We start from the raw sequence: 21,570 nt of genomic DNA on the forward strand, positions 1-21,570 counted from the left end.
ATTATGCTTCTGTTTATTTATATCAGACTATTATATTGGTAACAAAACATTTTAATTTATGAACTAGAGTGAGTGTTGATAGCCCACCATTGAAGATAGCATGTGACCCATATATTGGGTCCATTCACCTTCTCATGGTCATGGATGCACTCTTCTTAGTTACCCTTTTTACCTTTTGCAAGAAAACTAAATATGAAGAGTTAGTTAATTAAAATAAGTCTAAAGATGGAGAAAATAAAAAATACAATATATTAATGTTTGGCAAAATTAGATCGTAGTTGTAAGCTTATAGTCATGTAGTCATTAACTCCCAGCTCATAATTGTTGCAAGTTTATTTTATCTGAAGATAAAGTGAGACAATAAAAATAATAAGGTTTTTTAATTGGAGGTAATTAATATAAATTTTAAAAAAATTGAAGGTAAAATTAATAAGCAAATTATTAAAAGTTACTTTCATTTTTTTCTTCTAAATATTATTTCAAGTAACTTTTTGGAAAATTATTTTAAAATACTACAAATTTCATATATATTTTTGTACTACAAATAATGTCTCTCAACCTTTTTGGATAAGAAATTAATTTCTTCTGAGGTCTGTCTCTCTCAACAAATGTTGTTGTTAGAAATCAAACATTTAATCTTTTAACTATCTTATGATCTACTAAGATCTTATACCACTATTGGTCATCATAGGGACTTAATGAAACCTTATACAAATAGATTAATCTTTATTACAAATTTAATCTTTAACATGTACAAACTCCCTTCAATTATTATCAAGGTTCCAACACCTTATTGATTGAATGAAAAAGCTCCGATTGACCAACATATGTCGGTTCAAGTGATATGTGTTTGATTCCCCTTTAGTAATATTTTGGGTTCGAATTTTGTAGATGAAAAAATATATACTGAGATAATTAGTCTTACATACCTATGAATATTTTCGACTCGAACAGAATTGACTGCAGGACGAAAATATGTTTCTGAAACAAAAAAAGAAGAATGTTAATTTGGGTTATGGCAGCAACATAAACCAATGGCATTCCTGGAATTTCGTATCTATCCGAATCAAAATCAAAATTCAAATAGACCGAAACGGTTAGTAGAGAGAGTGAAAGTGGGTCATGTCTGTAACATAGAAATTCAAAAATAAAATAACCCTTTATGAGCTGTCAAACCATGGTTAGCGTAACTCTGGTTAATCTTAAACCACACATTTCAAATTTAGCACCTTCTTTTCTTTTTTCCTCCCTATATAAATCCCCACACAAACATTTCCACACACAACAGAAAACAGAAAAAGAAGAAGAAGGCGTCTTAATAAACGCCACTTCAACCTCATTTCTTTCCTCTCCAATTCCCTTCTCTTATTTTCTTTCCTCTCCGATTCCCTTCAATTTTTCCTTCGAAAATGAGAGAGTGCATTTCAGTCCACATCGGTCAAGCCGGTATTCAAGTCGGAAACGCATGCTGGGAACTCTATTGCCTCGAACATGGAATTACGGTAATTTTAAGATCTAGGGTTTTTGAATTTCAATAATTGTTGATTTTGTTCTGATTCTGTTTTTTCTTGTTTTTTTCTTAGCCTGATGGACAAATGCCGAGTGATAAAACCGTTGGCGGAGGAGACGATGCATTCAACACGTTTTTCAGCGAAACCGGTGCCGGAAAACACGTTCCTCGCGCTATCTTCGTAGATCTGGAACCAACCGTCATCGACGAAGTGAGAACCGGCACCTACCGCCAACTCTTCCACCCTGAACAACTCATCAGCGGCAAAGAAGACGCCGCAAACAACTTCGCACGTGGCCATTATACAAGTAACCAACAAACTCAACCGTTTTTCCTATTGGAATCTCATTTCAAATTTTCAAGCAAACTAAAACGCTGCGTTTTGGTGTCATTGTTGTTGTTGCAGTTGGAAAGGAGATTGTGGATCTGTGTCTCGATAGGATTCGTAAGCTTGCAGATAATTGCACCGGACTTCAAGGTTTCTTGGTGTTCAATGCGGTTGGTGGAGGAACCGGTTCGGGTTTGGGTTCGCTTCTTTTGGAGCGTCTCTCTGTTGATTATGGTAAAAAATCGAAGCTAGGTTTTACCGTTTATCCTTCACCACAGGTTTCTACCTCAGTTGTGGAACCTTATAACAGCGTCCTTTCAACACATTCCCTCCTTGAACACACTGATGTATCTGTTCTCCTCGATAATGAGGCAATCTATGATATCTGTAGGCGCTCACTTGATATTGAACGCCCTACCTACACCAACCTCAATCGCCTTGTCTCTCAGGTATATATATACACATTTCTATGTTAGTTTTGAAAGGAATGTGCCTTAGAATCATAGATTATTTGAAATTTCAATTTGATCAATCAAATTATGGTCAAATGGGGTTGATTTTTACAGATAGCTCTGATTCCTAAATTGGATTAGAGTGTACATTTTGATGTAAAATTTTATTTGTATTTGATGATTTTGGAACACTAAATCAAATAGTGGAATTAATTTAATTTGACGAGGTTTTGAATCCCTGATTCGTAAAATGGGGTTGATATTTAATTTAATTAGATTTGATCCTGTTGACAATCTGTCCAATTGATAGCCCTGATTGTTGGAATTATTAGTTAATTTAATTAACTGTTGAGGTTGTGGTTATGTTGAAACTGTAGGTCCGAAATTGAAATTTCAAGTTGATTTTATTTGACTTGGCTGAAATCCTTAGTTGGATTTGAATTTGAATTTGTTTTGACTAGGTTGCTACTCTAAAATCTAAATTTTGATTTTAATTTCATATGATGGGTTGGAACTCTAAATCCTAAATTGAAATTAATTTTGCAGGTGATTTCGTCCCTGACTGCCTCACTGAGGTTTGATGGAGCTTTGAATGTTGATGTAACTGAGTTCCAAACCAACTTAGTTCCTTACCCAAGGATTCATTTCATGCTTTCCTCATATGCCCCTGTTATCTCTGCTGAGAAGGCATACCATGAGCAACTTTCTGTTGCTGAGATTACCAACAGTGCTTTTGAGCCATCTTCCATGATGGCGAAATGCGACCCTCGCCATGGCAAGTACATGGCTTGTTGTTTGATGTACCGTGGTGATGTTGTACCAAAGGATGTGAATGCTGCTGTTGCTACCATCAAGACCAAGCGAACCATTCAGTTTGTGGATTGGTGCCCAACTGGGTTCAAGTGCGGTATCAACTACCAGCCACCAACTGTGGTTCCTGGTGGTGACCTTGCCAAGGTTCAGAGGGCTGTTTGCATGATATCAAACTCGACCAGTGTTGCTGAAGTGTTCTCCAGGATTGACCATAAGTTTGATCTCATGTATGCGAAGCGTGCTTTTGTGCATTGGTATGTTGGCGAGGGAATGGAAGAGGGTGAGTTCTCTGAGGCTCGCGAGGACCTTGCTGCTCTTGAGAAGGATTATGAGGAGGTTGGTGCCGAGTCCGGTGATGGAGAGGATGGTGAAGGAGATGATGACTATTAGACTGAATTTTTAATATGTCACTGCTTCCTGTTATGTACTTCTTTTTATCTGGGACTTAAACTATGTGTCGTTTTTATTAATTTGTTGGATGTTGCTTGTGATCAATGTTAGTGCTTTTTATAGCACAAAATCTTGCGTTTCAAATATATTTGATGATCGTTTGTGGGCTTATATTTTGCTTATGTTAAACCAAACGAAGAAAGATCCATTGTCTCTTTGAGAAGTACTATTGGTAGTATCAAAATTGGAATAGAACAGCAACAATTCCTTGCGCTTGCTTTACATGCTAGCAACAGCTAACGTGGCTATTTGATCTGTCTTTCACCAGGTTTTCTTACCCTCAAGTCGAAAGTGATTTTAGGTAAAGTTCTCTTAAATCTTACGACCCAAAATCCCTGGTAGTATCCATTTCCGAGATCAATCACTTCTCAATTTATATATCTCGTCTTTGAAGTAAGAAATTTCAACTAATCCCACATCTGTTGAGTTGCGGTGTCAATGATATGGATTTTCCCCCAACTCTGACACTGTCATCTATTATTTCTTAGTATTAACCATTAGCTATAAACTACGGTCCTGATTGTTTATCAATAATAATGTCACTTGTGTCTTCTTTTCACACTCACCACTCGCGGTGAACTGTTGTTCCACTACCATTTTCACTATCTCACTTTCTCCTTCTGTTCTTCCTTGCTTGATGCATCATACTAACGTTTTAAGTTTGGTTTTTTGAACGCAACAAACACTCAAACCGCAGTGGGAAATGCTTATTAAAACCTTCATCTTACCCACAACTTGAAACTTGGGTTCTGTTTGATTCAAGCAATTATATAAACATTTCAATTCTATATCATGGTGACTATTACCAACGCACCAAACATTCGGTTTTGTTAATAGTTTAGAAAAAGTTCACAACATGCAACATCATGGGATTCTTGACGATTTATAAACTGTATTAATTAGCTGATAAGAATGTGCCTGAATCACAATTGTCTTTGGGTCTCCACCATTCATTTTATAACTACAAAAAACTCCTGAAATATATCAAACTTATTTTAGCAAATAGGATTTGAATCATGCATTCAATTTGATGCATAATGTTCACTGCATATAAAAAAAGGTTAATATCTTATTTCAATTTTTAAGTCTATAATAAAGTCAAATAGAACATTGTAATTATTTTATTCAAAGTAATGCCTAGCTTCTTGTAATTACTTTATTCCATTAACAACTATCTATGACATATGTCTTATGCAGCAAAGTGAAGAAGTTGTGTATTTCAACAGCGTCCAAGCTTTTGGACAAGACTATTTTCTATCTCAATTCTCTTTTTCATGAAAGTAGCATACTTAGATACTAGCTCCTGATCTCCAGCATTTGCAGAAAGTTTGCAACTCAGGGATGTTTTCTCCAACTTGTCCATGTACATATCCGATATCGGTAAAAAACCACCCTTCTTGTTGCACAGCCAGCCATGTGCAGCTCTCAATGCCGCTCCAAGAGAAGCTGAGTCTGTTACAAAGTTCGACATTTTTTATTTATTAATTAGGCAAGTTTATCGCTATCAAATAAGAATAACCAAATCATTATATATATATATATATATCGGTTTTTCAATTCCATGCCCACCCGTGGACACAAAATATAATGGACTGTTAATGCGTAACCTACTAGTCACGAGGCAACAACCATACTGTTGCGTCAAGACTCATATTCAATACATGCACTAGCTACCGTGTTTCACCTATATGTATTTTAAACTTCAAAGTCAATAACTTGTCAAATTTCTTTTGAAGGAATGATGAAAGTCATGAAACAGAATTCAGTGGTATCTAATGTAACATAGTAACATGTATATACACGGGTCAAACATCATGCTGAGATTCTCAATTATTGCTTACCAGGTCTTTGAACTGTATAGACATCACAGCCAAAAATTGAAGCTATTGAGCTAAGGATGCTTTCATTTGCTGATGCTCCACCAGTGGCTATAATTCGCTTCGGAGGAGATGGCATCCCAAATCTTTCGGCATGAGCTCGCATTGAGAGAAATTGACCCTCGATCAATGCCCGTACCTGTAGTTTATTGCTCAATACAAAAGTTTGTGTCTAGAATTTCAACTATCGAGATGAATTGCATGTATCGACTAACCTCAGATGGAGGATCAAACTCCTCTTCTTGCTCCTTCAGTCCATCCAGTGAATCGCCTGAGAAATTTTCTATAACATAGCGATGGTAACCAACTGTGGCAAGATACAATTGTTAGTATCTTATTGAGTGAAGCAAGTCACTTTTATTCTGTACAAGCGAATTTAGTGGGCACGAAAAATAATAAGTCACCTGGAAGAGGAGGTAGAATTTCATGGTCCTTGTAGTAGAAACCTAACCTCCCACCTATTAAGAAAAAACGTCGTGAGAATAATTAGGAATATGATTAGGAGAAAGTTATGTGATACTCACCATTTAGGGGTGGTGTTTGCTGCAGAAATTTATTGAAAACATCCCAAGATTTCTCTGCACAATGGTTGCGCACATCTGACAATCGAGATAGGGTTGGGTTAGAAACTAGGACTATAATATTTCACGGGACACATGCAAATAAAACAACAATATATGTATGACATATCAGGCAGCAGTGACACTAACAGTACCTTCTCGGGTAAGGGACCCGTTTTTGTATACCAACATTGTCATGTAACCTTCTGCATCGACCGGATTAGCAAAGACATGTCCTTCTAATCCTGGATTAGGATCCTTGGTGATCATAAACACCTGATCATAAGGCAGAGTATATTAGAATTTAGAACTGAAAGTAGGCGTTAATTTACATTAAGCATATAATGGGATTCTCCCCATGGCAAGGTGCACTGATATCAGTTCCTCCAAGGTTTTCTAATAAGAAATTATGATACACTGACAGAGACAAAGTAAAATGAGAATATGTATCTTAACCTACAGTGTCACTAGTGCCAAGGCTGATGGCGAGATCACCTGGAACGTTTAGGGTCAAACCTGCATATCCAAATATGGTTAATCATTAGAAGATAAGCAGGAAAAATTATCAGACATAAAAAACACTTTTGTATGATGATGCCAGAACAAATCACTAAAGGAATTTAAGTTTTGGGATTTCCATTTTGGGGGAAGATTTTCATCATTTACACTGCAATAAAGTAAACACACTTGTTCTATGTTTTATCTGATATCAGAATCAGCATAACTTCCAGAGAATAAATTGTATATACCGCTTGAAAGTTCAAAGATATTAGTAATATGGTCTGGGAAATATGAATGGCATGCGGAACACAATATGGTGTGGTAAGTGATACAATGTGCAAATAAGATATATATGGCAGAATAGGCGTAATTATAGCACCTGCCACACTATTAGGATTGTCTCCTGACCACTGAACAACCAAGCAGTTCTTGTTGAAGTGGTACCTGATCAGAAACAAATAAAGTCCAGTAATCAATATAAGTATTTTGATTTACCACACGAACAAAACAACTAGATAAAGAACCATAGAAGTTTTCCCACTACACCTTATATGTCAAAAGACAACATAGGCTATTCACCCAGCAAGTGGTTGTCCATAAATTTTATATTCTTTTAATACAACACGGACCTATATTACTCGTCATGGATAACATGCAAATAGATTTGTAGGTCTCAAAAAAACTGAAAATGTATATCATGCAGAATTATGTTTTACTACAATTAATCTAAGCCAACCACATAAGAAATAATTAGACTGGCCTAATTTGCTTGGCAATTATCGCAATTCCACGAGTGGTAAGTATTTGAGTAAAAATGTATTCATAATCATTTCAAATTTTAAAGGCAGCAATTTCACTGTAAATCTATATAGTGTAGAAGCGAACTATCAGATTTACTGGAAAACAACAGGATGCCATATAGGTGTTACACAGTGTCTCCTATTTAGCAATACACGACATAAACCTTGTCTGCATTGCAAAATAGAAATATATAAATAATGTGAAGCAAACCTCTCTACAAAATATGGAGCAATATTTCCAGCAACAGCATATGCCGGGGCTAACTTTCCAAGTTTTGACTCCAAACCAGGGGCAGTTGCCTGCAACAGTCAATGAACGTCAATCGTATTGGTTTGGACAAAATTTAGGGATATTTAGCGAAACCATCCAAACCATGGCCATTTTCTAAGATGCATAAAAAACGAATCAATTAGTGAAAGTGAAGGTACTAGCATTACAAACCTCTAGTGCTAATTTAGACCAGGCCCTTTCCTTTATGTCCATCAAATTCATGCCTGAGCCATCTGAGTGATCGATAGCAGCATAATCACCAATGAAAATAGACGCCATGAAGGAGCTAACAATCGAGATCCTCTCGGTGTTCTTATAAACTTCTGGCTGAGTATCAAACACTTTCTTAATTTGGGGGCCGGTAAATCTCTCATACGCACGTGATCCCGTCACTTGAGCCAATTCCATGGCTCCACCACAAGCTTTCTCAATTTCCCTACACTGAACAGTGGTGCTAGAGTCCATCCATATTGGCGATTCGTTTATGGAAAAAGCACTTTCAAGCTGATCTAACAATGACTTCTTAGGATCCAACGATGATAATATCTGAGAACTACCATTCTTCCAATACACACTACCATGTTGTTGTCCACTACCCGAAACAGCAGCAATCTTCCCAAAATCCAATTTTGATTTGGAGAGCTTTTCAAGAATGAGGTCAAGAGCTTCAACCCACATCAAAGTTGGTGAAACAATTCTGCCACTTTCAGAGGGGTCTCTATATACCCCATCTTTAGTCTTGTAATGAGGCAAGCCAGAATCAAAGTGAACCAATTCAGATGCAACAATGTTAAGATTGGAGTCTAGTATAGTTGCCTTTAATGACCTTCAAAAATAAAAAAATTGAAACTTTAAATTCATGCAATTCACATTACACATAGAACATAAGATCATACCATATACATAAAACAACAATGTAAATAAACCCCACAAAATAAAAATTGAAACTTTAAATTCATCAAATAAATTTATTTACATATAACAGAGGATCATATCATACCCATAAAAATGCAATGCAAATAGACCCCACAAATTAAAAAACAAAAGAACACAGAGTGCAACAATTGAGATGCAATTATGGAAGATAAACTTACTGGGTAGAGCTATCAAATCCAAGGAAATAAGAGTCTTGAGGAAGAGAGAAATCTGCCATTGGAGCAAAGCTCTTGAGTGTGGTGTGTAAAATTAGATGATAGAGGTGGACGTGGTTTATACTTTATAGCAATGATTTTGATTTTGGATGAGAACAAGTGATTTGGAATTGGATAAAGATACATCCAAATATAGTTCAAAATTATTTATTGTCAAATTATATTTCCTTCTGAGACCAGCTCAATAATCTCAAATTTTGAGACCGGATAAATTGTGTGGGCCATAATCATTTTATTTCATAAGTTATAGTTTTTTTGGATAGTAGAGTCATACAGTAATACAGTTTTAGTCTATTCATTACATTTTTACAGTTTTTTGGTTTTTAGTGAGTTGTTTTAATAAGAATCGTAATAAGGTTAACTCTCTCAACGAACATTTTTTCTATCCACAAGACTCAAACCCCGGTTCTTGCTTAAGGGAATCAAACATGTACCACTTGAACCAACGCATGTGTGTTGGTAATCGTAATAGGGTTGTTTAAGGACTATAAAATTATTTCTCCATATATTATATTTAATATTTTCTACATAAAAATTATATCTCCAGTTCAATATTTATGCAATTTTTTTACGCTTACATTATTGATCATTTATTTGATAATATTTACTATCACATGAATGATTCAAAGTGAAAAAACTCTTACATTCTTTATTTATTTCCTAAAACAATATTTTCATAGTATGTTAACATTACAATACTTGATAGTGGAGTGCATTTCACTCTAGCTTTATGGTGGAATTCTATTGTTTTTCACAGGAAGGTACGTGCAAACCGACAAATATTTTAAATTTTACGTAACTAACATAAATAATAGCTACTTATTTGAATTCCTACAGGTATATACATGCTTACATAGTACTCTTTCAACACATGAATTTGAGCATTAAACTCATAATCAAATAATTTAAGAGAAACTAACAAAGTGTTGGTATAGTGGTGTAATACCCTATTAAATATCTAGGATGATCAAAAAGTTAAGAGTTTAATTCTTATGAATAACACTTGTTAGAAGGGACAACCACACGGGAGTATATTTGTTGTCCCATAATTAGTATCACTTCATGTACCAGTGATTATGATTGGTTGAAAAAATATATTTAAATTAAAATTTTAATAATTAATCATAATCAGTGGCACATAGAATGATACATTGTTTCGGGACAGCAGATGTCTACCCCAACCACACACACCAGAAAGGATGTTCCTTACCCAAAAGAACGAGGAAATACTCTTAGTAGTACCCAACAAATGTTTTAAGAGACTAAAGTCCATTCACCTAGGACCAACAAAACATTTGTTTATGTTTGAGTTTTGTTTTAGGTATATAGAAGAACAAAACAGTAGCTACTGCAAATGCTGCCAATTAAGATGTTGTAGCCATTGGGCAACAATTTTTGTCAAGAAATCAGTTTTGAAGTTTGCTTCATTGAGAAATATGATATATGGTGCATTCCCACCCGGAGGAGCAAATAACATTTTGGAAATTGAATAAAGCATATCTATTATAGAAAGTGAGAAAACCATACAGTATGCACTCAAATGATTAAGAATTAGGATCTTCAAACTTGAACTTAGCTCTGCTATTTAATAAAAACTTCAATGATTAGCAAATTAAGGAAAAAGTTCTCAACAATGTCAGGTCTCTTCAATACTTTCAGATAGTCTTGTTGCCAAAACAAATTGAATGAATCAAATAACAGACAAGGAAACAATTGAACCCTGATATCATAATTAAAGGATTCAATTATCTACCAAATATATTGGATTTTGTTAGTACTCTTCATTTGCATTTTAATCTCCTGTTCCGCATATAAATATACATACAAATTTGTTAACGAATTCACTAAACTCATAAACTTAGCACTTATCATGTTATATGCGAACAAAGATCTGTTATCCCAAATCTTGTCCTGCGCCAATGAAAATATGTCAATTAAAATCATTATCATTAGGCAGAGACATGATTTCGGACAACAGATTTCTGTTTGTTATATGTTCCTCATTGCATGCCAAATCCCTCCCACATCCCAATGTCTTAGCAGCTTCTGATATGTACTGCGTTAAGGAATATAACATTGAATATTTTGAAATCTACCTAACCTAAAATAATTACATCACTATGCTTCCTTTGACCCTCCCTAAAGCTATTATGTAAACAACCGTGTTTAAAATAAGCATCTTGAAGCCAACTAAATCTGCAGCTTTATGTACCTGCCAACCCATTCTTTGAATAATGGAAACTTGAGCACTTGTGGTCTCAGAAGCCAATACGCGATTTAGAACGCACGGATGCAGGGCAGAGAAGGCAGAAAATCACTGCAACTGCTATTGAAATAGCTCTGGAAAAGACCACATTATGAACTTCATGAAAATGTCAGATTCTAGAAACTCGATATGTGCGGCCCGCCCAATGAAAGAGTTCAAATTCTTGCCATAGGCAGTGGCATCAAAATTGACATCACAACGCATGAAAACTCGATGTTCAGATGGATTGGCACGGATTTGGTCCAAACAATCATTCAGCATCTCTAGGAAGCAGCTACCCTTCTTTGAAGAATCATGTGAAGCAGCCGGGCATGACTCAATTCTAGCAGAATGGTATGGCACATAACCATCCTGAAAAAAGGCTTATCGGTTAACCAAAATAATACTTGAGTAAAAACTAACATGTTACAAGAAAAGAGAAGCCGAGGGCAAAGAAAAAGATAGAAGGGATCGAAACTTCCTTCCTCTACTTAAAAATAACGCATTACTATACTGTACCTTAGAATTTTAACATTGCATTGAATGGTTGGATCTTAATTAGTAAAGATAAAATAATGGTATAACACTTTAAAAGCCTAGTACTTCTGAAGAAAATAAGTTCATCTACCAGCATAAACCATAAAGTAATGCTAACAAAGGCAACTTGTATTTCTACGCAATAGAATATTAAATCCACGTTGATGCGAATGTGAAAAAACCCAATTGCTCTAATAAGAGTAAAATAAATTATTTTAAGAATCATACGAAAAGGCAATACCTGAGGAGAAGATAGTAGGATAATATTCCTAAAATGTTCCAATGTCTTCTGCTGAAAAAAGAAAGAAAGGAGCCGAAAAAAGAACTCTATTAGAACTTCATCAAAGTAGTCAACTCCATATAATGCACAAATAATTCATCCCTTCTACTTCAGGGTTTTGGGAAAGTGACACCTTAATTTCCTTTCAGAAATTGACTCCCCACAACATTGAGCAAAATCATATTAGCTGCTGCTGTCATTTTTCATCAGTCAATTCATCTTCACTAGATATTGCAAATCACATCATTACTTATCAATTTAAAATACAGGGAAAGTTTACTTCGTAAAATAGTTGATATTCAAGAGTTCCAATTTACATCAAAATCGACATGAAATATCAAGCGTAATAAGTGCTTATAATATAACATTATGATTAGTAAAAATCCCACCCCACAATAAGTTGTTCAATAAAATTAGAGTTTAAGTTATTTGATCTCAACCTCTGTAGAACAAGTTCCCTACCTTACACAGTTTATACAGGAACGTATTTTGAAAATCTGGATCGTCTGTGAAGGTGAGCTGATGAATGCACTGTGTGTTTTTCAGCTTCTTGAAAAACCATAATCCAGAATTAAACAATGAGTTTGAACTATAAAGATAGCCCAAGTGTGGACCAGATACTGAAACATATGTATGAAGGTATCTTAAAAATGGTTCCATAATGTCATCTGCAAACACAGGACAAACTTTAGCATCAAATGTCAAACCGATGTAAAGCATCTCACCTAAAATTATGACCCACCTGCAATTGCTGTTCTTATAATGAGGTTACCAATAGAATGACCAACAAAACTAATCTTAATATCACCCAAATTCTCATATTTTGATGCTTTGTCCATTTTGTTTTTGACAAAAGAAACAACTTCCTGAGCTAGCCTTTGTCCCATTTCTCTGAAGTCTCCAGATGTTTTATCTTCATTAGCCTCTGACATAAGAACTTCTACTTTGGGATCCATCAAAAGCCACTGATTCCGGACAAGTCGTAGATCCAGATGATGTCCCTACATGTTAAATGTTGAAGAATAAGCATTTGATCAAATTTTTAGACATACAATGAACAAAAATATGGATTTAGTCCATCAATATTGCTTTGCAACCTAGATGCATCTCAATTGAAAATGATATATTTAATCAGTGATCCCCAACTTTATTATATTTAGGGAAAATAATTAGAAGACTTCACATTCTAAAACTATATTTTACATTTTTGCACGGATCCAGATCATTTGCAGTTATGTTTAAAACTGCAAGAGATCCTGTGCTTTGAATATATATTATCATAAGAAAAAATAATTTTAAAACATGCGATGTAATAGAGTGAATGGTGGTGGCATGACAAACTGCACATCCTGCAGTTATTATAGATGAATGGTATCTAAATCCATTCATCTACAATGGCAAACAACAAACATAATTAAATGACATTATTTTTTATTGGTTGTTTGAGAAATGAGGAGCATTACTTGCTGACTTATTACACCCTTACCACAATAAGAACCAAATCTGATATTCAGGCTTTTAATGGGTTAGTATTTTCAATTTTCCACATTGTTTTAACCAAAGATCAAAACCGACCTACAGTTTTTTTAAAATTCCTATTATATCAGTTAACCCACCAATCATTTACAACCAGGTTAGGTTTCCAGGTCCTCTAAAAGAAAGAACTCAAGTACCAAACCCTGTCACTTTTTGCTTGGTCTGTAATGAGCTGGGCCAAATTGCCCATTTCGGCAGTGCTACAAATAGTTCAACAGTATGTGACTTACCACCAAGCTCTCTCAGTCTCAAATAAGTGGTGAAAGCTAAAAGTATTTGGCTTATAGTTTGCAAACCATGGTTTGACCGATCAGAAAAACATTTTTTTTAAACTTCCACTCAAACTATAGTTTCAGACCGAAAATCGAGATCAAGCACAACCCATGATCTGCCAAAAATGAGTTTGTACACCCCAAACATAGCATGCTAAGTTCTTCATAGAAAGTAAGGCATTGTTTTGAAATAAACTCAATAAGAGCAAAGACATGCCTGAAACCCATGCACAAAGACAACAATCTTCAACAAACGGGCAATACTTTTTGGTGCAGATTTCTTGCCCATAGTATCAAGGCTAGGCTCAGTTTGCATATGTCTCAGGTATGAATTTTGATTGCTATTACGTCGTGGAGTATTCATTACACGTTCAACAATCACAATTGGTACACGTAACGGTTCTCCAAATATATACATGTCTTGAATTGACCTGTTGTTAATCTGCAAAATACCAGTAATCCATTAATAGGCCACATGTAAATCTGAAATAGGAGTTAATGATGCACGTATTCAAGTTGATACCTTACCTGCATTTGTGCAATGCTCCTTCGATGAAGTTCGGCACGTGAAGCTGCACTTTGAGGGGGCTGTATAATGAACAAGGAAATAAAATTATTTTCTCCATGTTCCTTAATGCAACTTGCATGATTCAAAGAACATGAAGAAACCAAACGTACAAACACTTACCTCATCAGGTAACTTCACCAAACTGGGAACTCTTTTATGTCCACCTTGATTTGAAGACTCATCACTCCCATTATTTATATAATGATGAGGCATCTCTACCGTAGAGTACACCATCCATATTGACCACTCGGCTTTTCGATCCTTAGCCCATGCATCATGTAAAAATTCTAGAATCTTTGTTTTGTTATCCCTAGGAAGAAGTAATATTAGCTTATTAAACAAAATATTTTCATGAATGATACATGTTTGAGAATGATCCATGAAGAAACCACAACTTGTAATTCTCAAGCAGTAAATTAGACCTGTTTCTTGTTATATGAGTCAGCATGTAAAATCCTGAAAACGGATCGTGGTTATAATCATTAATGTGGAAATATTTTCTGAAAATGCCCAATTGAGAGGAACAAGGTTGGTATCACTTAGCAACTGTCTGAAACTGTTCCATCTACTAAATTGGCTTTTCAAGCCAAATTATATATTTTTGTGATCGAAATGCATGAAGAAACAAAAAACTACATCGATTACTCTATCAAAGTTTTTAAAGTAGTAAAGATTGAAAAAGTAAAATAAAGTTGACACATTAATCAGATGCAAAAGTGAGAGAACCACACATCTTTGTTGAATTGTAATGAATCTAATGATACAGGATATAAAGCAACCTGTGAAACTTCAAAAATATGTTCCATAAATAGAACAGTTGATCTCCTAGTAAATGAAAACAGTCCAACAGTTCATTCTGAGACAAGGAATATAGCTTTTCAGCATTCAGAAAATCCAGAGTACCATTTTCATCCTATACAGGAAGAGAACAAACAATTAATAACCAAGAAACCATGAAAAAGTATAAATAGAAAAAAAAACAATAATCTCTGTAGCATGAAATAAAAATCTAAGGACCTCAAGACCAGACTGTGGTTGGCCTTGTCCTGAAACTTCAACATCTGTTGCAAACTGATTTGCTTGCAACAATGAATTTAATAACTTCGTATTATTCATTTTCAACAAAAAATCTGAAATATCAATAGCTTGGTCAACAGCTTTGCTAATTCTTTGTAGTTCGTCAAGCAATATACCACGGGCAGTTAATAATGCTTTAACAAGCATGACATTTTTCACATCTACAGAAGCAACTCCACCCAAGTCCTGGTCAGTCACATAAAGCACGGTTTTAATGCTTGAAGAATATCCAGCTAACAAAGGCTAAATATATGCTAAAATGGACGGGAACCCACACCTGCATTATCCCCGATTACTAAGACATGAATACAGCTACAAACATTTTGATTGACATACATCCAATATATGTTAAATAATTTTCACCACATTTTCAGAACAGGAGAAAAGCTATTTACTAGAATTTAGAGGCATAAAATCTCAAAGTTAATCTTGGTTTGTACAATGTTGTAGAGAAGCAAAGGCATAGCATGGTATCTGCTATCGAGGACTTCAGGTCATGTAAGAACTTAGAGCTCCTTCTATCATGTTTATTCTCACATTCATATATCTCGATTACTTTTTTCTGCAATCATATTTATTGGGCATAAATGAAGTCTATACGGAAATCTACTGTTCCGTTAAACTAGGCATGATAGATAATGAAACAGGTGCAGATGATACTCAATGTATAACCTACAAAGGATAGAATGAAATGAAAAAACAGAAAATGCAGTTCACATACAACAAAATATGTGCATGTACTTCTACTGAAACAAATGTACTAGTGCAGAAGTAAATGAATGCAGATAAGAACTCCCCCGCTTGTGATTATGCACAGATGGATGCAGTAGATTTGGTCATACAAGCACACAATAATTTGCATGAGCAGCAAGTAATATGCTAGTCTGCTTGAACCCAAGTGTAGATATAAAGCAAGCAAAAGACACAAACATTAGAGATTGCGAAAAAATATTTGCAATCAATATTTTGCACAAAGTCGCCTTGATCAACACTGCAATGGTGATTTCCAAAAGGAGGCATCCAATGTTCCGAACATACATGGCATCATGTAAAAATTCTAGAATCTTTGTTTTGTTATCCCTAGGAAGAAGTAATATTAGCTTATTAAACAAAATATTTTCATGAATGATACATGTTTGAGAATGATCCATGAAGAAACCACAACTTGTAATTCTCAAGCAGTAAATTAGACCTGTTTCTTGTTATATGAGTCAGCATGTAAAATCCTGAAAACGGATCGTGGTTATAATCATTAATGTGGAAATATTTTCTGAAAATGCCCAATTGAGAGGAACAAGGTTGGTATCACTTAGCAACTGTCTGAAACTGTTCCATCTACTAAATTGGCTTTTCAAGCCAAATTATATATTTTTGTGATCGAAATGCATGAAGAAACAAAAAACTACATCGATTACTCTATCAAAGTTTTTAAAGTAGTAAAGATTGAAAAAGTAAAATAAAGTTGACACATTAATCAGATGCAAAAGTGAGAGAACCACACATCTTTGTTGAATTGTAATGAATCTAATGATACAGGATATAAAGCAACCTGTGAAACTTCAAAAATATGTTCCATAAATAGAACAGTTGATCTCCTAGTAAATGAAAACAGTCCAACAGTTCATTCTGAGACAAGGAATATAGCTTTTCAGCATTCAGAAAATCCAGAGTACCATTTTCATCCTATACAGGAAGAGAACAAACAATTAATAACCAAGAAACCATGAAAAAGTATAAATAGAAAAAAAAACAATAATCTCTGTAGCATGAAATAAAAATCTAAGGACCTCAAGACCAGACTGTGGTTGGCCTTGTCCTGAAACTTCAACATCTGTTGCAAACTGATTTGCTTGCAACAATGAATTTAATAACTTCGTATTATTCATTTTCAACAAAAAATCTGAAATATCAATAGCTTGGTCAACAGCTTTGCTAATTCTTTGTAGTTCGTCAAGCAATATACCACGGGCAGTTAATAATGCTTTAACAAGCATGACATTTTTCACATCTACAGAAGCAACTCCACCCAAGTCCTGGTCAGTCACATAAAGCACGGTTTTAATGCTTGAAGAATATCCAGCTAACAAAGGCTAAATATATGCTAAAATGGACGGGAACCCACACCTGCATTATCCCCGATTACTAAGACATGAATACAGCTACAAACATTTTGATTGACATACATCCAATATATGTTAAATAATTTTCACCACATTTTCAGAACAGGAGAAAAGCTATTTACTAGAATTTAGAGGCATAAAATCTCAAAGTTAATCTTGGTTTGTACAATGTTGTAGAGAAGCAAAGGCATAGCATGGTATCTGCTATCGAGGACTTCAGGTCATGTAAGAACTTAGAGCTCCTTCTATCATGTTTATTCTCACATTCATATATCTCGATTACTTTTTTCTGCAATCATATTTATTGGGCATAAATGAAGTCTATACGGAAATCTACTGTTCCGTTAAACTAGGCATGATAGATAATGAAACAGGTGCAGATGATACTCAATGTATAACCTACAAAGGATAGAATGAAATGAAAAAACAGAAAATGCAGTTCACATACAACAAAATATGTGCATGTACTTCTACTGAAACAAATGTACTAGTGCAGAAGTAAATGAATGCAGATAAGAACTCCCCCGCTTGTGATTATGCACAGATGGATGCAGTAGATTTGGTCATACAAGCACACAATAATTTGCATGAGCAGCAAGTAATATGCTAGTCTGCTTGAACCCAAGTGTAGATATAAAGCAAGCAAAAGACACAAACATTAGAGATTGCGAAAAAATATTTGCAATCAATATTTTGCACAAAGTCGCCTTGATCAACACTGCAATGGTGATTTCCAAAAGGAGGCATCCAATGTTCCGAACATACATGATTCAATGTGTCATGACTTTTATCTACAATGACATCAGTATTGGCAGAATTTCTGAAAAGGGACAAAATGAACAGGTTAATGTGTAATTAAGCAAGCATAAAAATAAATTAGCAATCAAAGCTGCTCTAAAATAAAATTCTGAAGGAAACTAATAATAGGAATGGAAATCTAGTTGGTTCAGGCTGAAAATTAGAACATGTGACAGACCTGGTCCTCTTTGATGCAGATGGGTAAGAGGCAGCTTTCAATAAACTGACATGTACACTTGCATCAACAAGCACTGCATGTAAAGCATCAAAATGGACAGGACAATATGAATGCAATCCTAAAAGAGCTTTAGGAGGAATTCTGAATTCATGGATAGCAGCAGGATAATCATCCAAAGAAGTTTGCAAGTCGGCACTGAGATAATACACTCCAGTCAGCATACCATTCTCATCTAGGTAATATCCACCAAAAAGGAAACAAACATGTGTTTGGGTGACATACTCACCCGTTCTCAACTGTGGGAGCATACATAAGCTCAAATTTCAAAATAGCAGCTGCTGTAGCTAAATCCTGCAATTAAGAGCATCATAAAACAGTTCAAAGTGATAAAGCAATTGAACTGAATGACAAGGAGCTGTGAAAAATATAAGTACTATGTTACTTTGTCATAAAAGGTTAAGTGATCTTCAATGTTGGCTATTTCAGATCCCCATAAGCCACAGAAGTAAACAATTGTATTTTCCCAATACTTGATTTAAATTAAACTATACAGATGAATATAAGCAATACGTCCTAATTTAAGTTTCAAACCTGGTCAATATTACAACCAATCTTTAAATGAACTAATTCATAAACACGGCCTGGGTTTCTTTCTGGCGCATTTGTCATAAACATCAATACATACATGATATATGTGTAAGAAACGCACATGTGCCAGTGCGTATAAACAAATTTATAGGCAATTGAGACGCCAAGTTTGTGAACCATGCTGACAGTGTGATATGCCGAGGGGACTTCGCTAACCGATACTGGCACCCAAGAAAAAAAATTGCCACAGGGTTTACTTTCCCCTTGATACCCCTATACAGCAAAGAAGTTGACAGAGATCATTACCTCAAATCTACTACGAGCTAAGTTGAACGTGATCATCATACATAAATGAATGTCCTGCCTAGCATATTTTATCCGAAAGGGCTGTGTTGAGAAACTGTTGTCTGTATCATCAATCCTCCATAAGCCATATATGCTGCTAGGACCTAGATCAGGAGCTGCAGAACCAAAATTTGAATACCACAGTTAATTTTTTTTTGCATATAAGAACAAGTTCTGTGATAGTTTTCAATTAAATTCCACTAAATAACCCAAAGCTGGCCCGCATATTTGTTCAAGATATAATAATAAGAATGAGGCTAGGAACAATATAAATATATAATAGTATTGTACTGTGATATCAAACGCCAGGATTTAAAGTTTGTACTGAAAGCAATCACCCCAGCAAGAAATAAACAACAGTTATACCACTCAACTGTGGGTTAAATAATTGACAAACTATAATCAAATTATGTAGCTAAGAAGTATTTTTTTTTTATGCTAAAACAATCAGTAATCCTAACTAGGACATAACACACAACCAGGATTTCTTTCACACAACCAAGGCATAGCGTTGATAAACTACCTTCATACTGAACGACTCTAGCTGGAATCCCGTGTGGTATATCGTCTTCACTGTCCTCCCATCTGATAGTAATCTTAATTTGATACCATCTACATAAAACAAAATACATATCAGTTAATCAAGTTAGAAAATTAAATACAATGGAATGGAGTAAAAAAAGTAAAAAGGGATACATACCCTTGTCTAAAAAGGTCAAGATTGTGAAACCTATGAAGATAGATACCAATCTGCTGTATAGTTTCGAACATAGCCACCGGCTCAACCTTAACGGGGCGTGGCATTACATCGGGAAAGCTCCTCTACTAGCTAGCATCACTATTTCAAACCAACAAAACATCTCTCGTTTTCAAGTATTATTAAATGTTAATGAGCATTTTTTAGTTGCAAATTCAAGTGCTACTTTTACCCCTTAACATATCACTCATACACTCCCCCTATTTCTTTACCATCATAATTCATCCATTGATATGAAAACTTGTTTGCAAATTGTAACCTACAAAAAAGGATAATGGCAAAAGCACTAGCATAAGTGAGATTGTAAAGAAAAAAGCATGACATATCTAGCTCTATACATGTGATCATACACCAACTGATGAGGCTCATAATACTATTTACTGAAAAATTAAAACATAAGGTGGTGATGCATGAATGGCATAAGAGTAAAGGCTCAAAGTTCTGAACTGAAAAGTGCCTTTAAGATATCAAAAAGTTCGAATCTTTACGTCAAAATGCAAAATTGCATAAAAGGGCTTTTCTATATAGGTAGCAACAGAAAATAAAAACTGAGAAATACCCCAAAAAAATCTTCAAAAGAATGTGGCAGCAAAACTCAATTGACTCGTAATTCTGAAAATGCAGGTCGTTGGATAGAGAAATTGGAATGGAGAGAGAAGGGAGATCTGAGATTGATTCTAGGGTTTGAAATCGGGAGTGATTGTGGTGGGTATAAAATTATCAATTGAATTGTGAGTGGAAAATTGGAATATGAATGAAAATATTATGAAACGTTGATGTTGTTTTACTTCACTCTTAGAAATGACATTTCTCTTTAATGTCTCTTTCTAATTTCTGTTTCAATCTAACGGCTATCATCATTCCCAAATCACATTGTTTATTTCTTTTTCACCTGGAGTTAAGTTAAAAGTTTATTATTAAATATTTTTTCCACACAAATTGTATAACCAAGTTCAATTATCTATGGCTAAGGAATTAGTGAGAGCATATCCTCCGAATAATTGTTGCCAAAATGAATTGAATATTTTAATCTATCTGATGATTTAGTGTGTGAACATATTCTTGATACTCAAAAAAACATTTATGAACATATTGGGTAGAGTTAATTTTTTATATTTGCAATTTATGTTTTTTATAAATAAGTGTATTCACTCAATAATTGTTGTCCAAATGAATTAAATATTTGATATTTTAATCCATCTTAATATTCAATGTGTCAACACTTTGTTGGTATTCAAAAAAACATTTATGAATATGTTTGACAGACTTAAATTTACATTTGCAATTTAGTTTTCTTAAAAGCGAAGTGTATTCTCTCACGCTATTGCATATGGGTTATTAATCTTTTTTTAGTGGAATGAGTAACTCATGATAGAATATGTTTTCCTCTACCACAGATACCATTAATTACAATCAAATACTAGTCAATGGGTTTTTGTCAATGCTAGCTAGTAACATGGTTGCCATATATTGTGGTTAGTAATGATAATGATAATCAGATGGGTCGAGGTCAGGTTTGCACATACACAAACCCGAATATGAAATTCAAAACTCGA

General features: G+C 34.7%; 3 protein-coding genes across 9 annotated transcripts; 1 reads left to right on the forward strand and 2 right to left on the reverse strand.

The window, feature by feature from the left end:
* LOC109326767 (tubulin alpha chain) lies at positions 1,262-3,680 on the forward strand. Its single transcript, XM_019559570.1, has 4 exons — positions 1,262-1,502; positions 1,584-1,818; positions 1,917-2,287; positions 2,837-3,680. Exons 1-4 carry the CDS (start codon positions 1,410-1,412, stop codon positions 3,491-3,493), a joined length of 1,356 nt encoding a protein of 451 aa, XP_019415115.1. The 5' UTR covers positions 1,262-1,409; the 3' UTR covers positions 3,494-3,680.
* LOC109327063 (xylulose kinase) lies at positions 4,544-8,855 on the reverse strand. The gene is made up of 11 exons (XM_019560060.1): positions 8,657-8,855; positions 7,734-8,388; positions 7,503-7,591; positions 6,871-6,935; positions 6,451-6,506; positions 6,146-6,266; positions 5,955-6,029; positions 5,835-5,888; positions 5,646-5,737; positions 5,395-5,569; positions 4,544-5,005 (listed from the first exon to the last, which is right to left on the reverse strand). Exons 1-11 carry the CDS (start codon positions 8,713-8,715, stop codon positions 4,773-4,775), a joined length of 1,674 nt encoding a protein of 557 aa, XP_019415605.1. The 5' UTR covers positions 8,716-8,855; the 3' UTR covers positions 4,544-4,772.
* On the reverse strand, positions 10,483-20,814 carry LOC109326943 (protein FAM135B-like). Of its 7 annotated transcripts, none has more exons than XM_019559870.1 (17): positions 20,574-20,813; positions 20,189-20,273; positions 19,958-20,095; positions 19,781-19,869; positions 19,219-19,373; positions 18,611-18,675; positions 18,325-18,519; positions 18,114-18,168; positions 17,016-17,261; positions 16,778-16,911; positions 14,272-14,461; positions 14,112-14,171; positions 13,801-14,025; positions 12,518-12,776; positions 12,238-12,443; positions 11,737-11,787; positions 11,040-11,330 (listed from the first exon to the last, which is right to left on the reverse strand). In XM_019559870.1, exons 3-17 carry the CDS (start codon positions 20,059-20,061, stop codon positions 11,040-11,042), a joined length of 2,325 nt encoding a protein of 774 aa, XP_019415415.1. In that variant the 5' UTR covers positions 20,062-20,095; positions 20,189-20,273; positions 20,574-20,813. The 7 variants fall into 7 exon arrangements, with proteins under 7 accessions (XP_019415418.1, XP_019415416.1, XP_019415415.1 ...); XM_019559868.1 differs by having other exon boundaries at positions 19,958-20,122; positions 20,180-20,273; XM_019559869.1 differs by having other exon boundaries at positions 19,958-20,117; positions 20,155-20,273.

Source organism: Lupinus angustifolius, chromosome LG14 (genome assembly GCF_001865875.1).
Source record: "Lupinus angustifolius cultivar Tanjil chromosome LG14, LupAngTanjil_v1.0, whole genome shotgun sequence".
Classification (NCBI taxonomy): Eukaryota; Viridiplantae; Streptophyta; class Magnoliopsida; order Fabales; family Fabaceae; genus Lupinus; species Lupinus angustifolius.

Coding starts and splice junctions, on each gene's coding strand:
- LOC109326767 (XM_019559570.1), top strand. CDS start 1,410: ATGAGAGAGTGCATTTCAGTCCACATCGGTCAAGCCGGTATTCAAGTC. Junction 1,503..1,583: donor GCCTCGAACATGGAATTACG/GTAATTTTAAGA, acceptor TTTTTTTCTTAG/CCTGATGGACAAATGCCGAG. Junction 2,288..2,836: donor TCAATCGCCTTGTCTCTCAG/GTATATATATAC, acceptor TTAATTTTGCAG/GTGATTTCGTCCCTGACTGC.
- LOC109327063 (XM_019560060.1), bottom strand. CDS start 8,715: ATGGCAGATTTCTCTCTTCCTCAAGACTCTTATTTCCTTGGATTTGAT. Junction 5,570..5,645: donor AGTTTGATCCTCCATCTGAG/GTTAGTCGATAC, acceptor AATAAACTACAG/GTACGGGCATTGATCGAGGG. Junction 5,006..5,394: donor CTATACAGTTCAAAGACCTG/GTAAGCAATAAT, acceptor ACTTTGTAACAG/ACTCAGCTTCTCTTGGAGCG.
- LOC109326943 (XM_019559871.1), bottom strand. CDS start 20,061: ATGCCACGCCCCGTTAAGGTTGAGCCGGTGGCTATGTTCGAAACTATA. Junction 18,676..19,218: donor TAGCTCGTAGTAGATTTGAG/GTAATGATCTCT, acceptor TCTTAATTGCAG/GATTTAGCTACAGCAGCTGC. Junction 14,462..16,777: donor ATATTTTTGAAGTTTCACAG/GTTGCTTTATAT, acceptor ACTTCTTCCTAG/GGATAACAAAACAAAGATTC.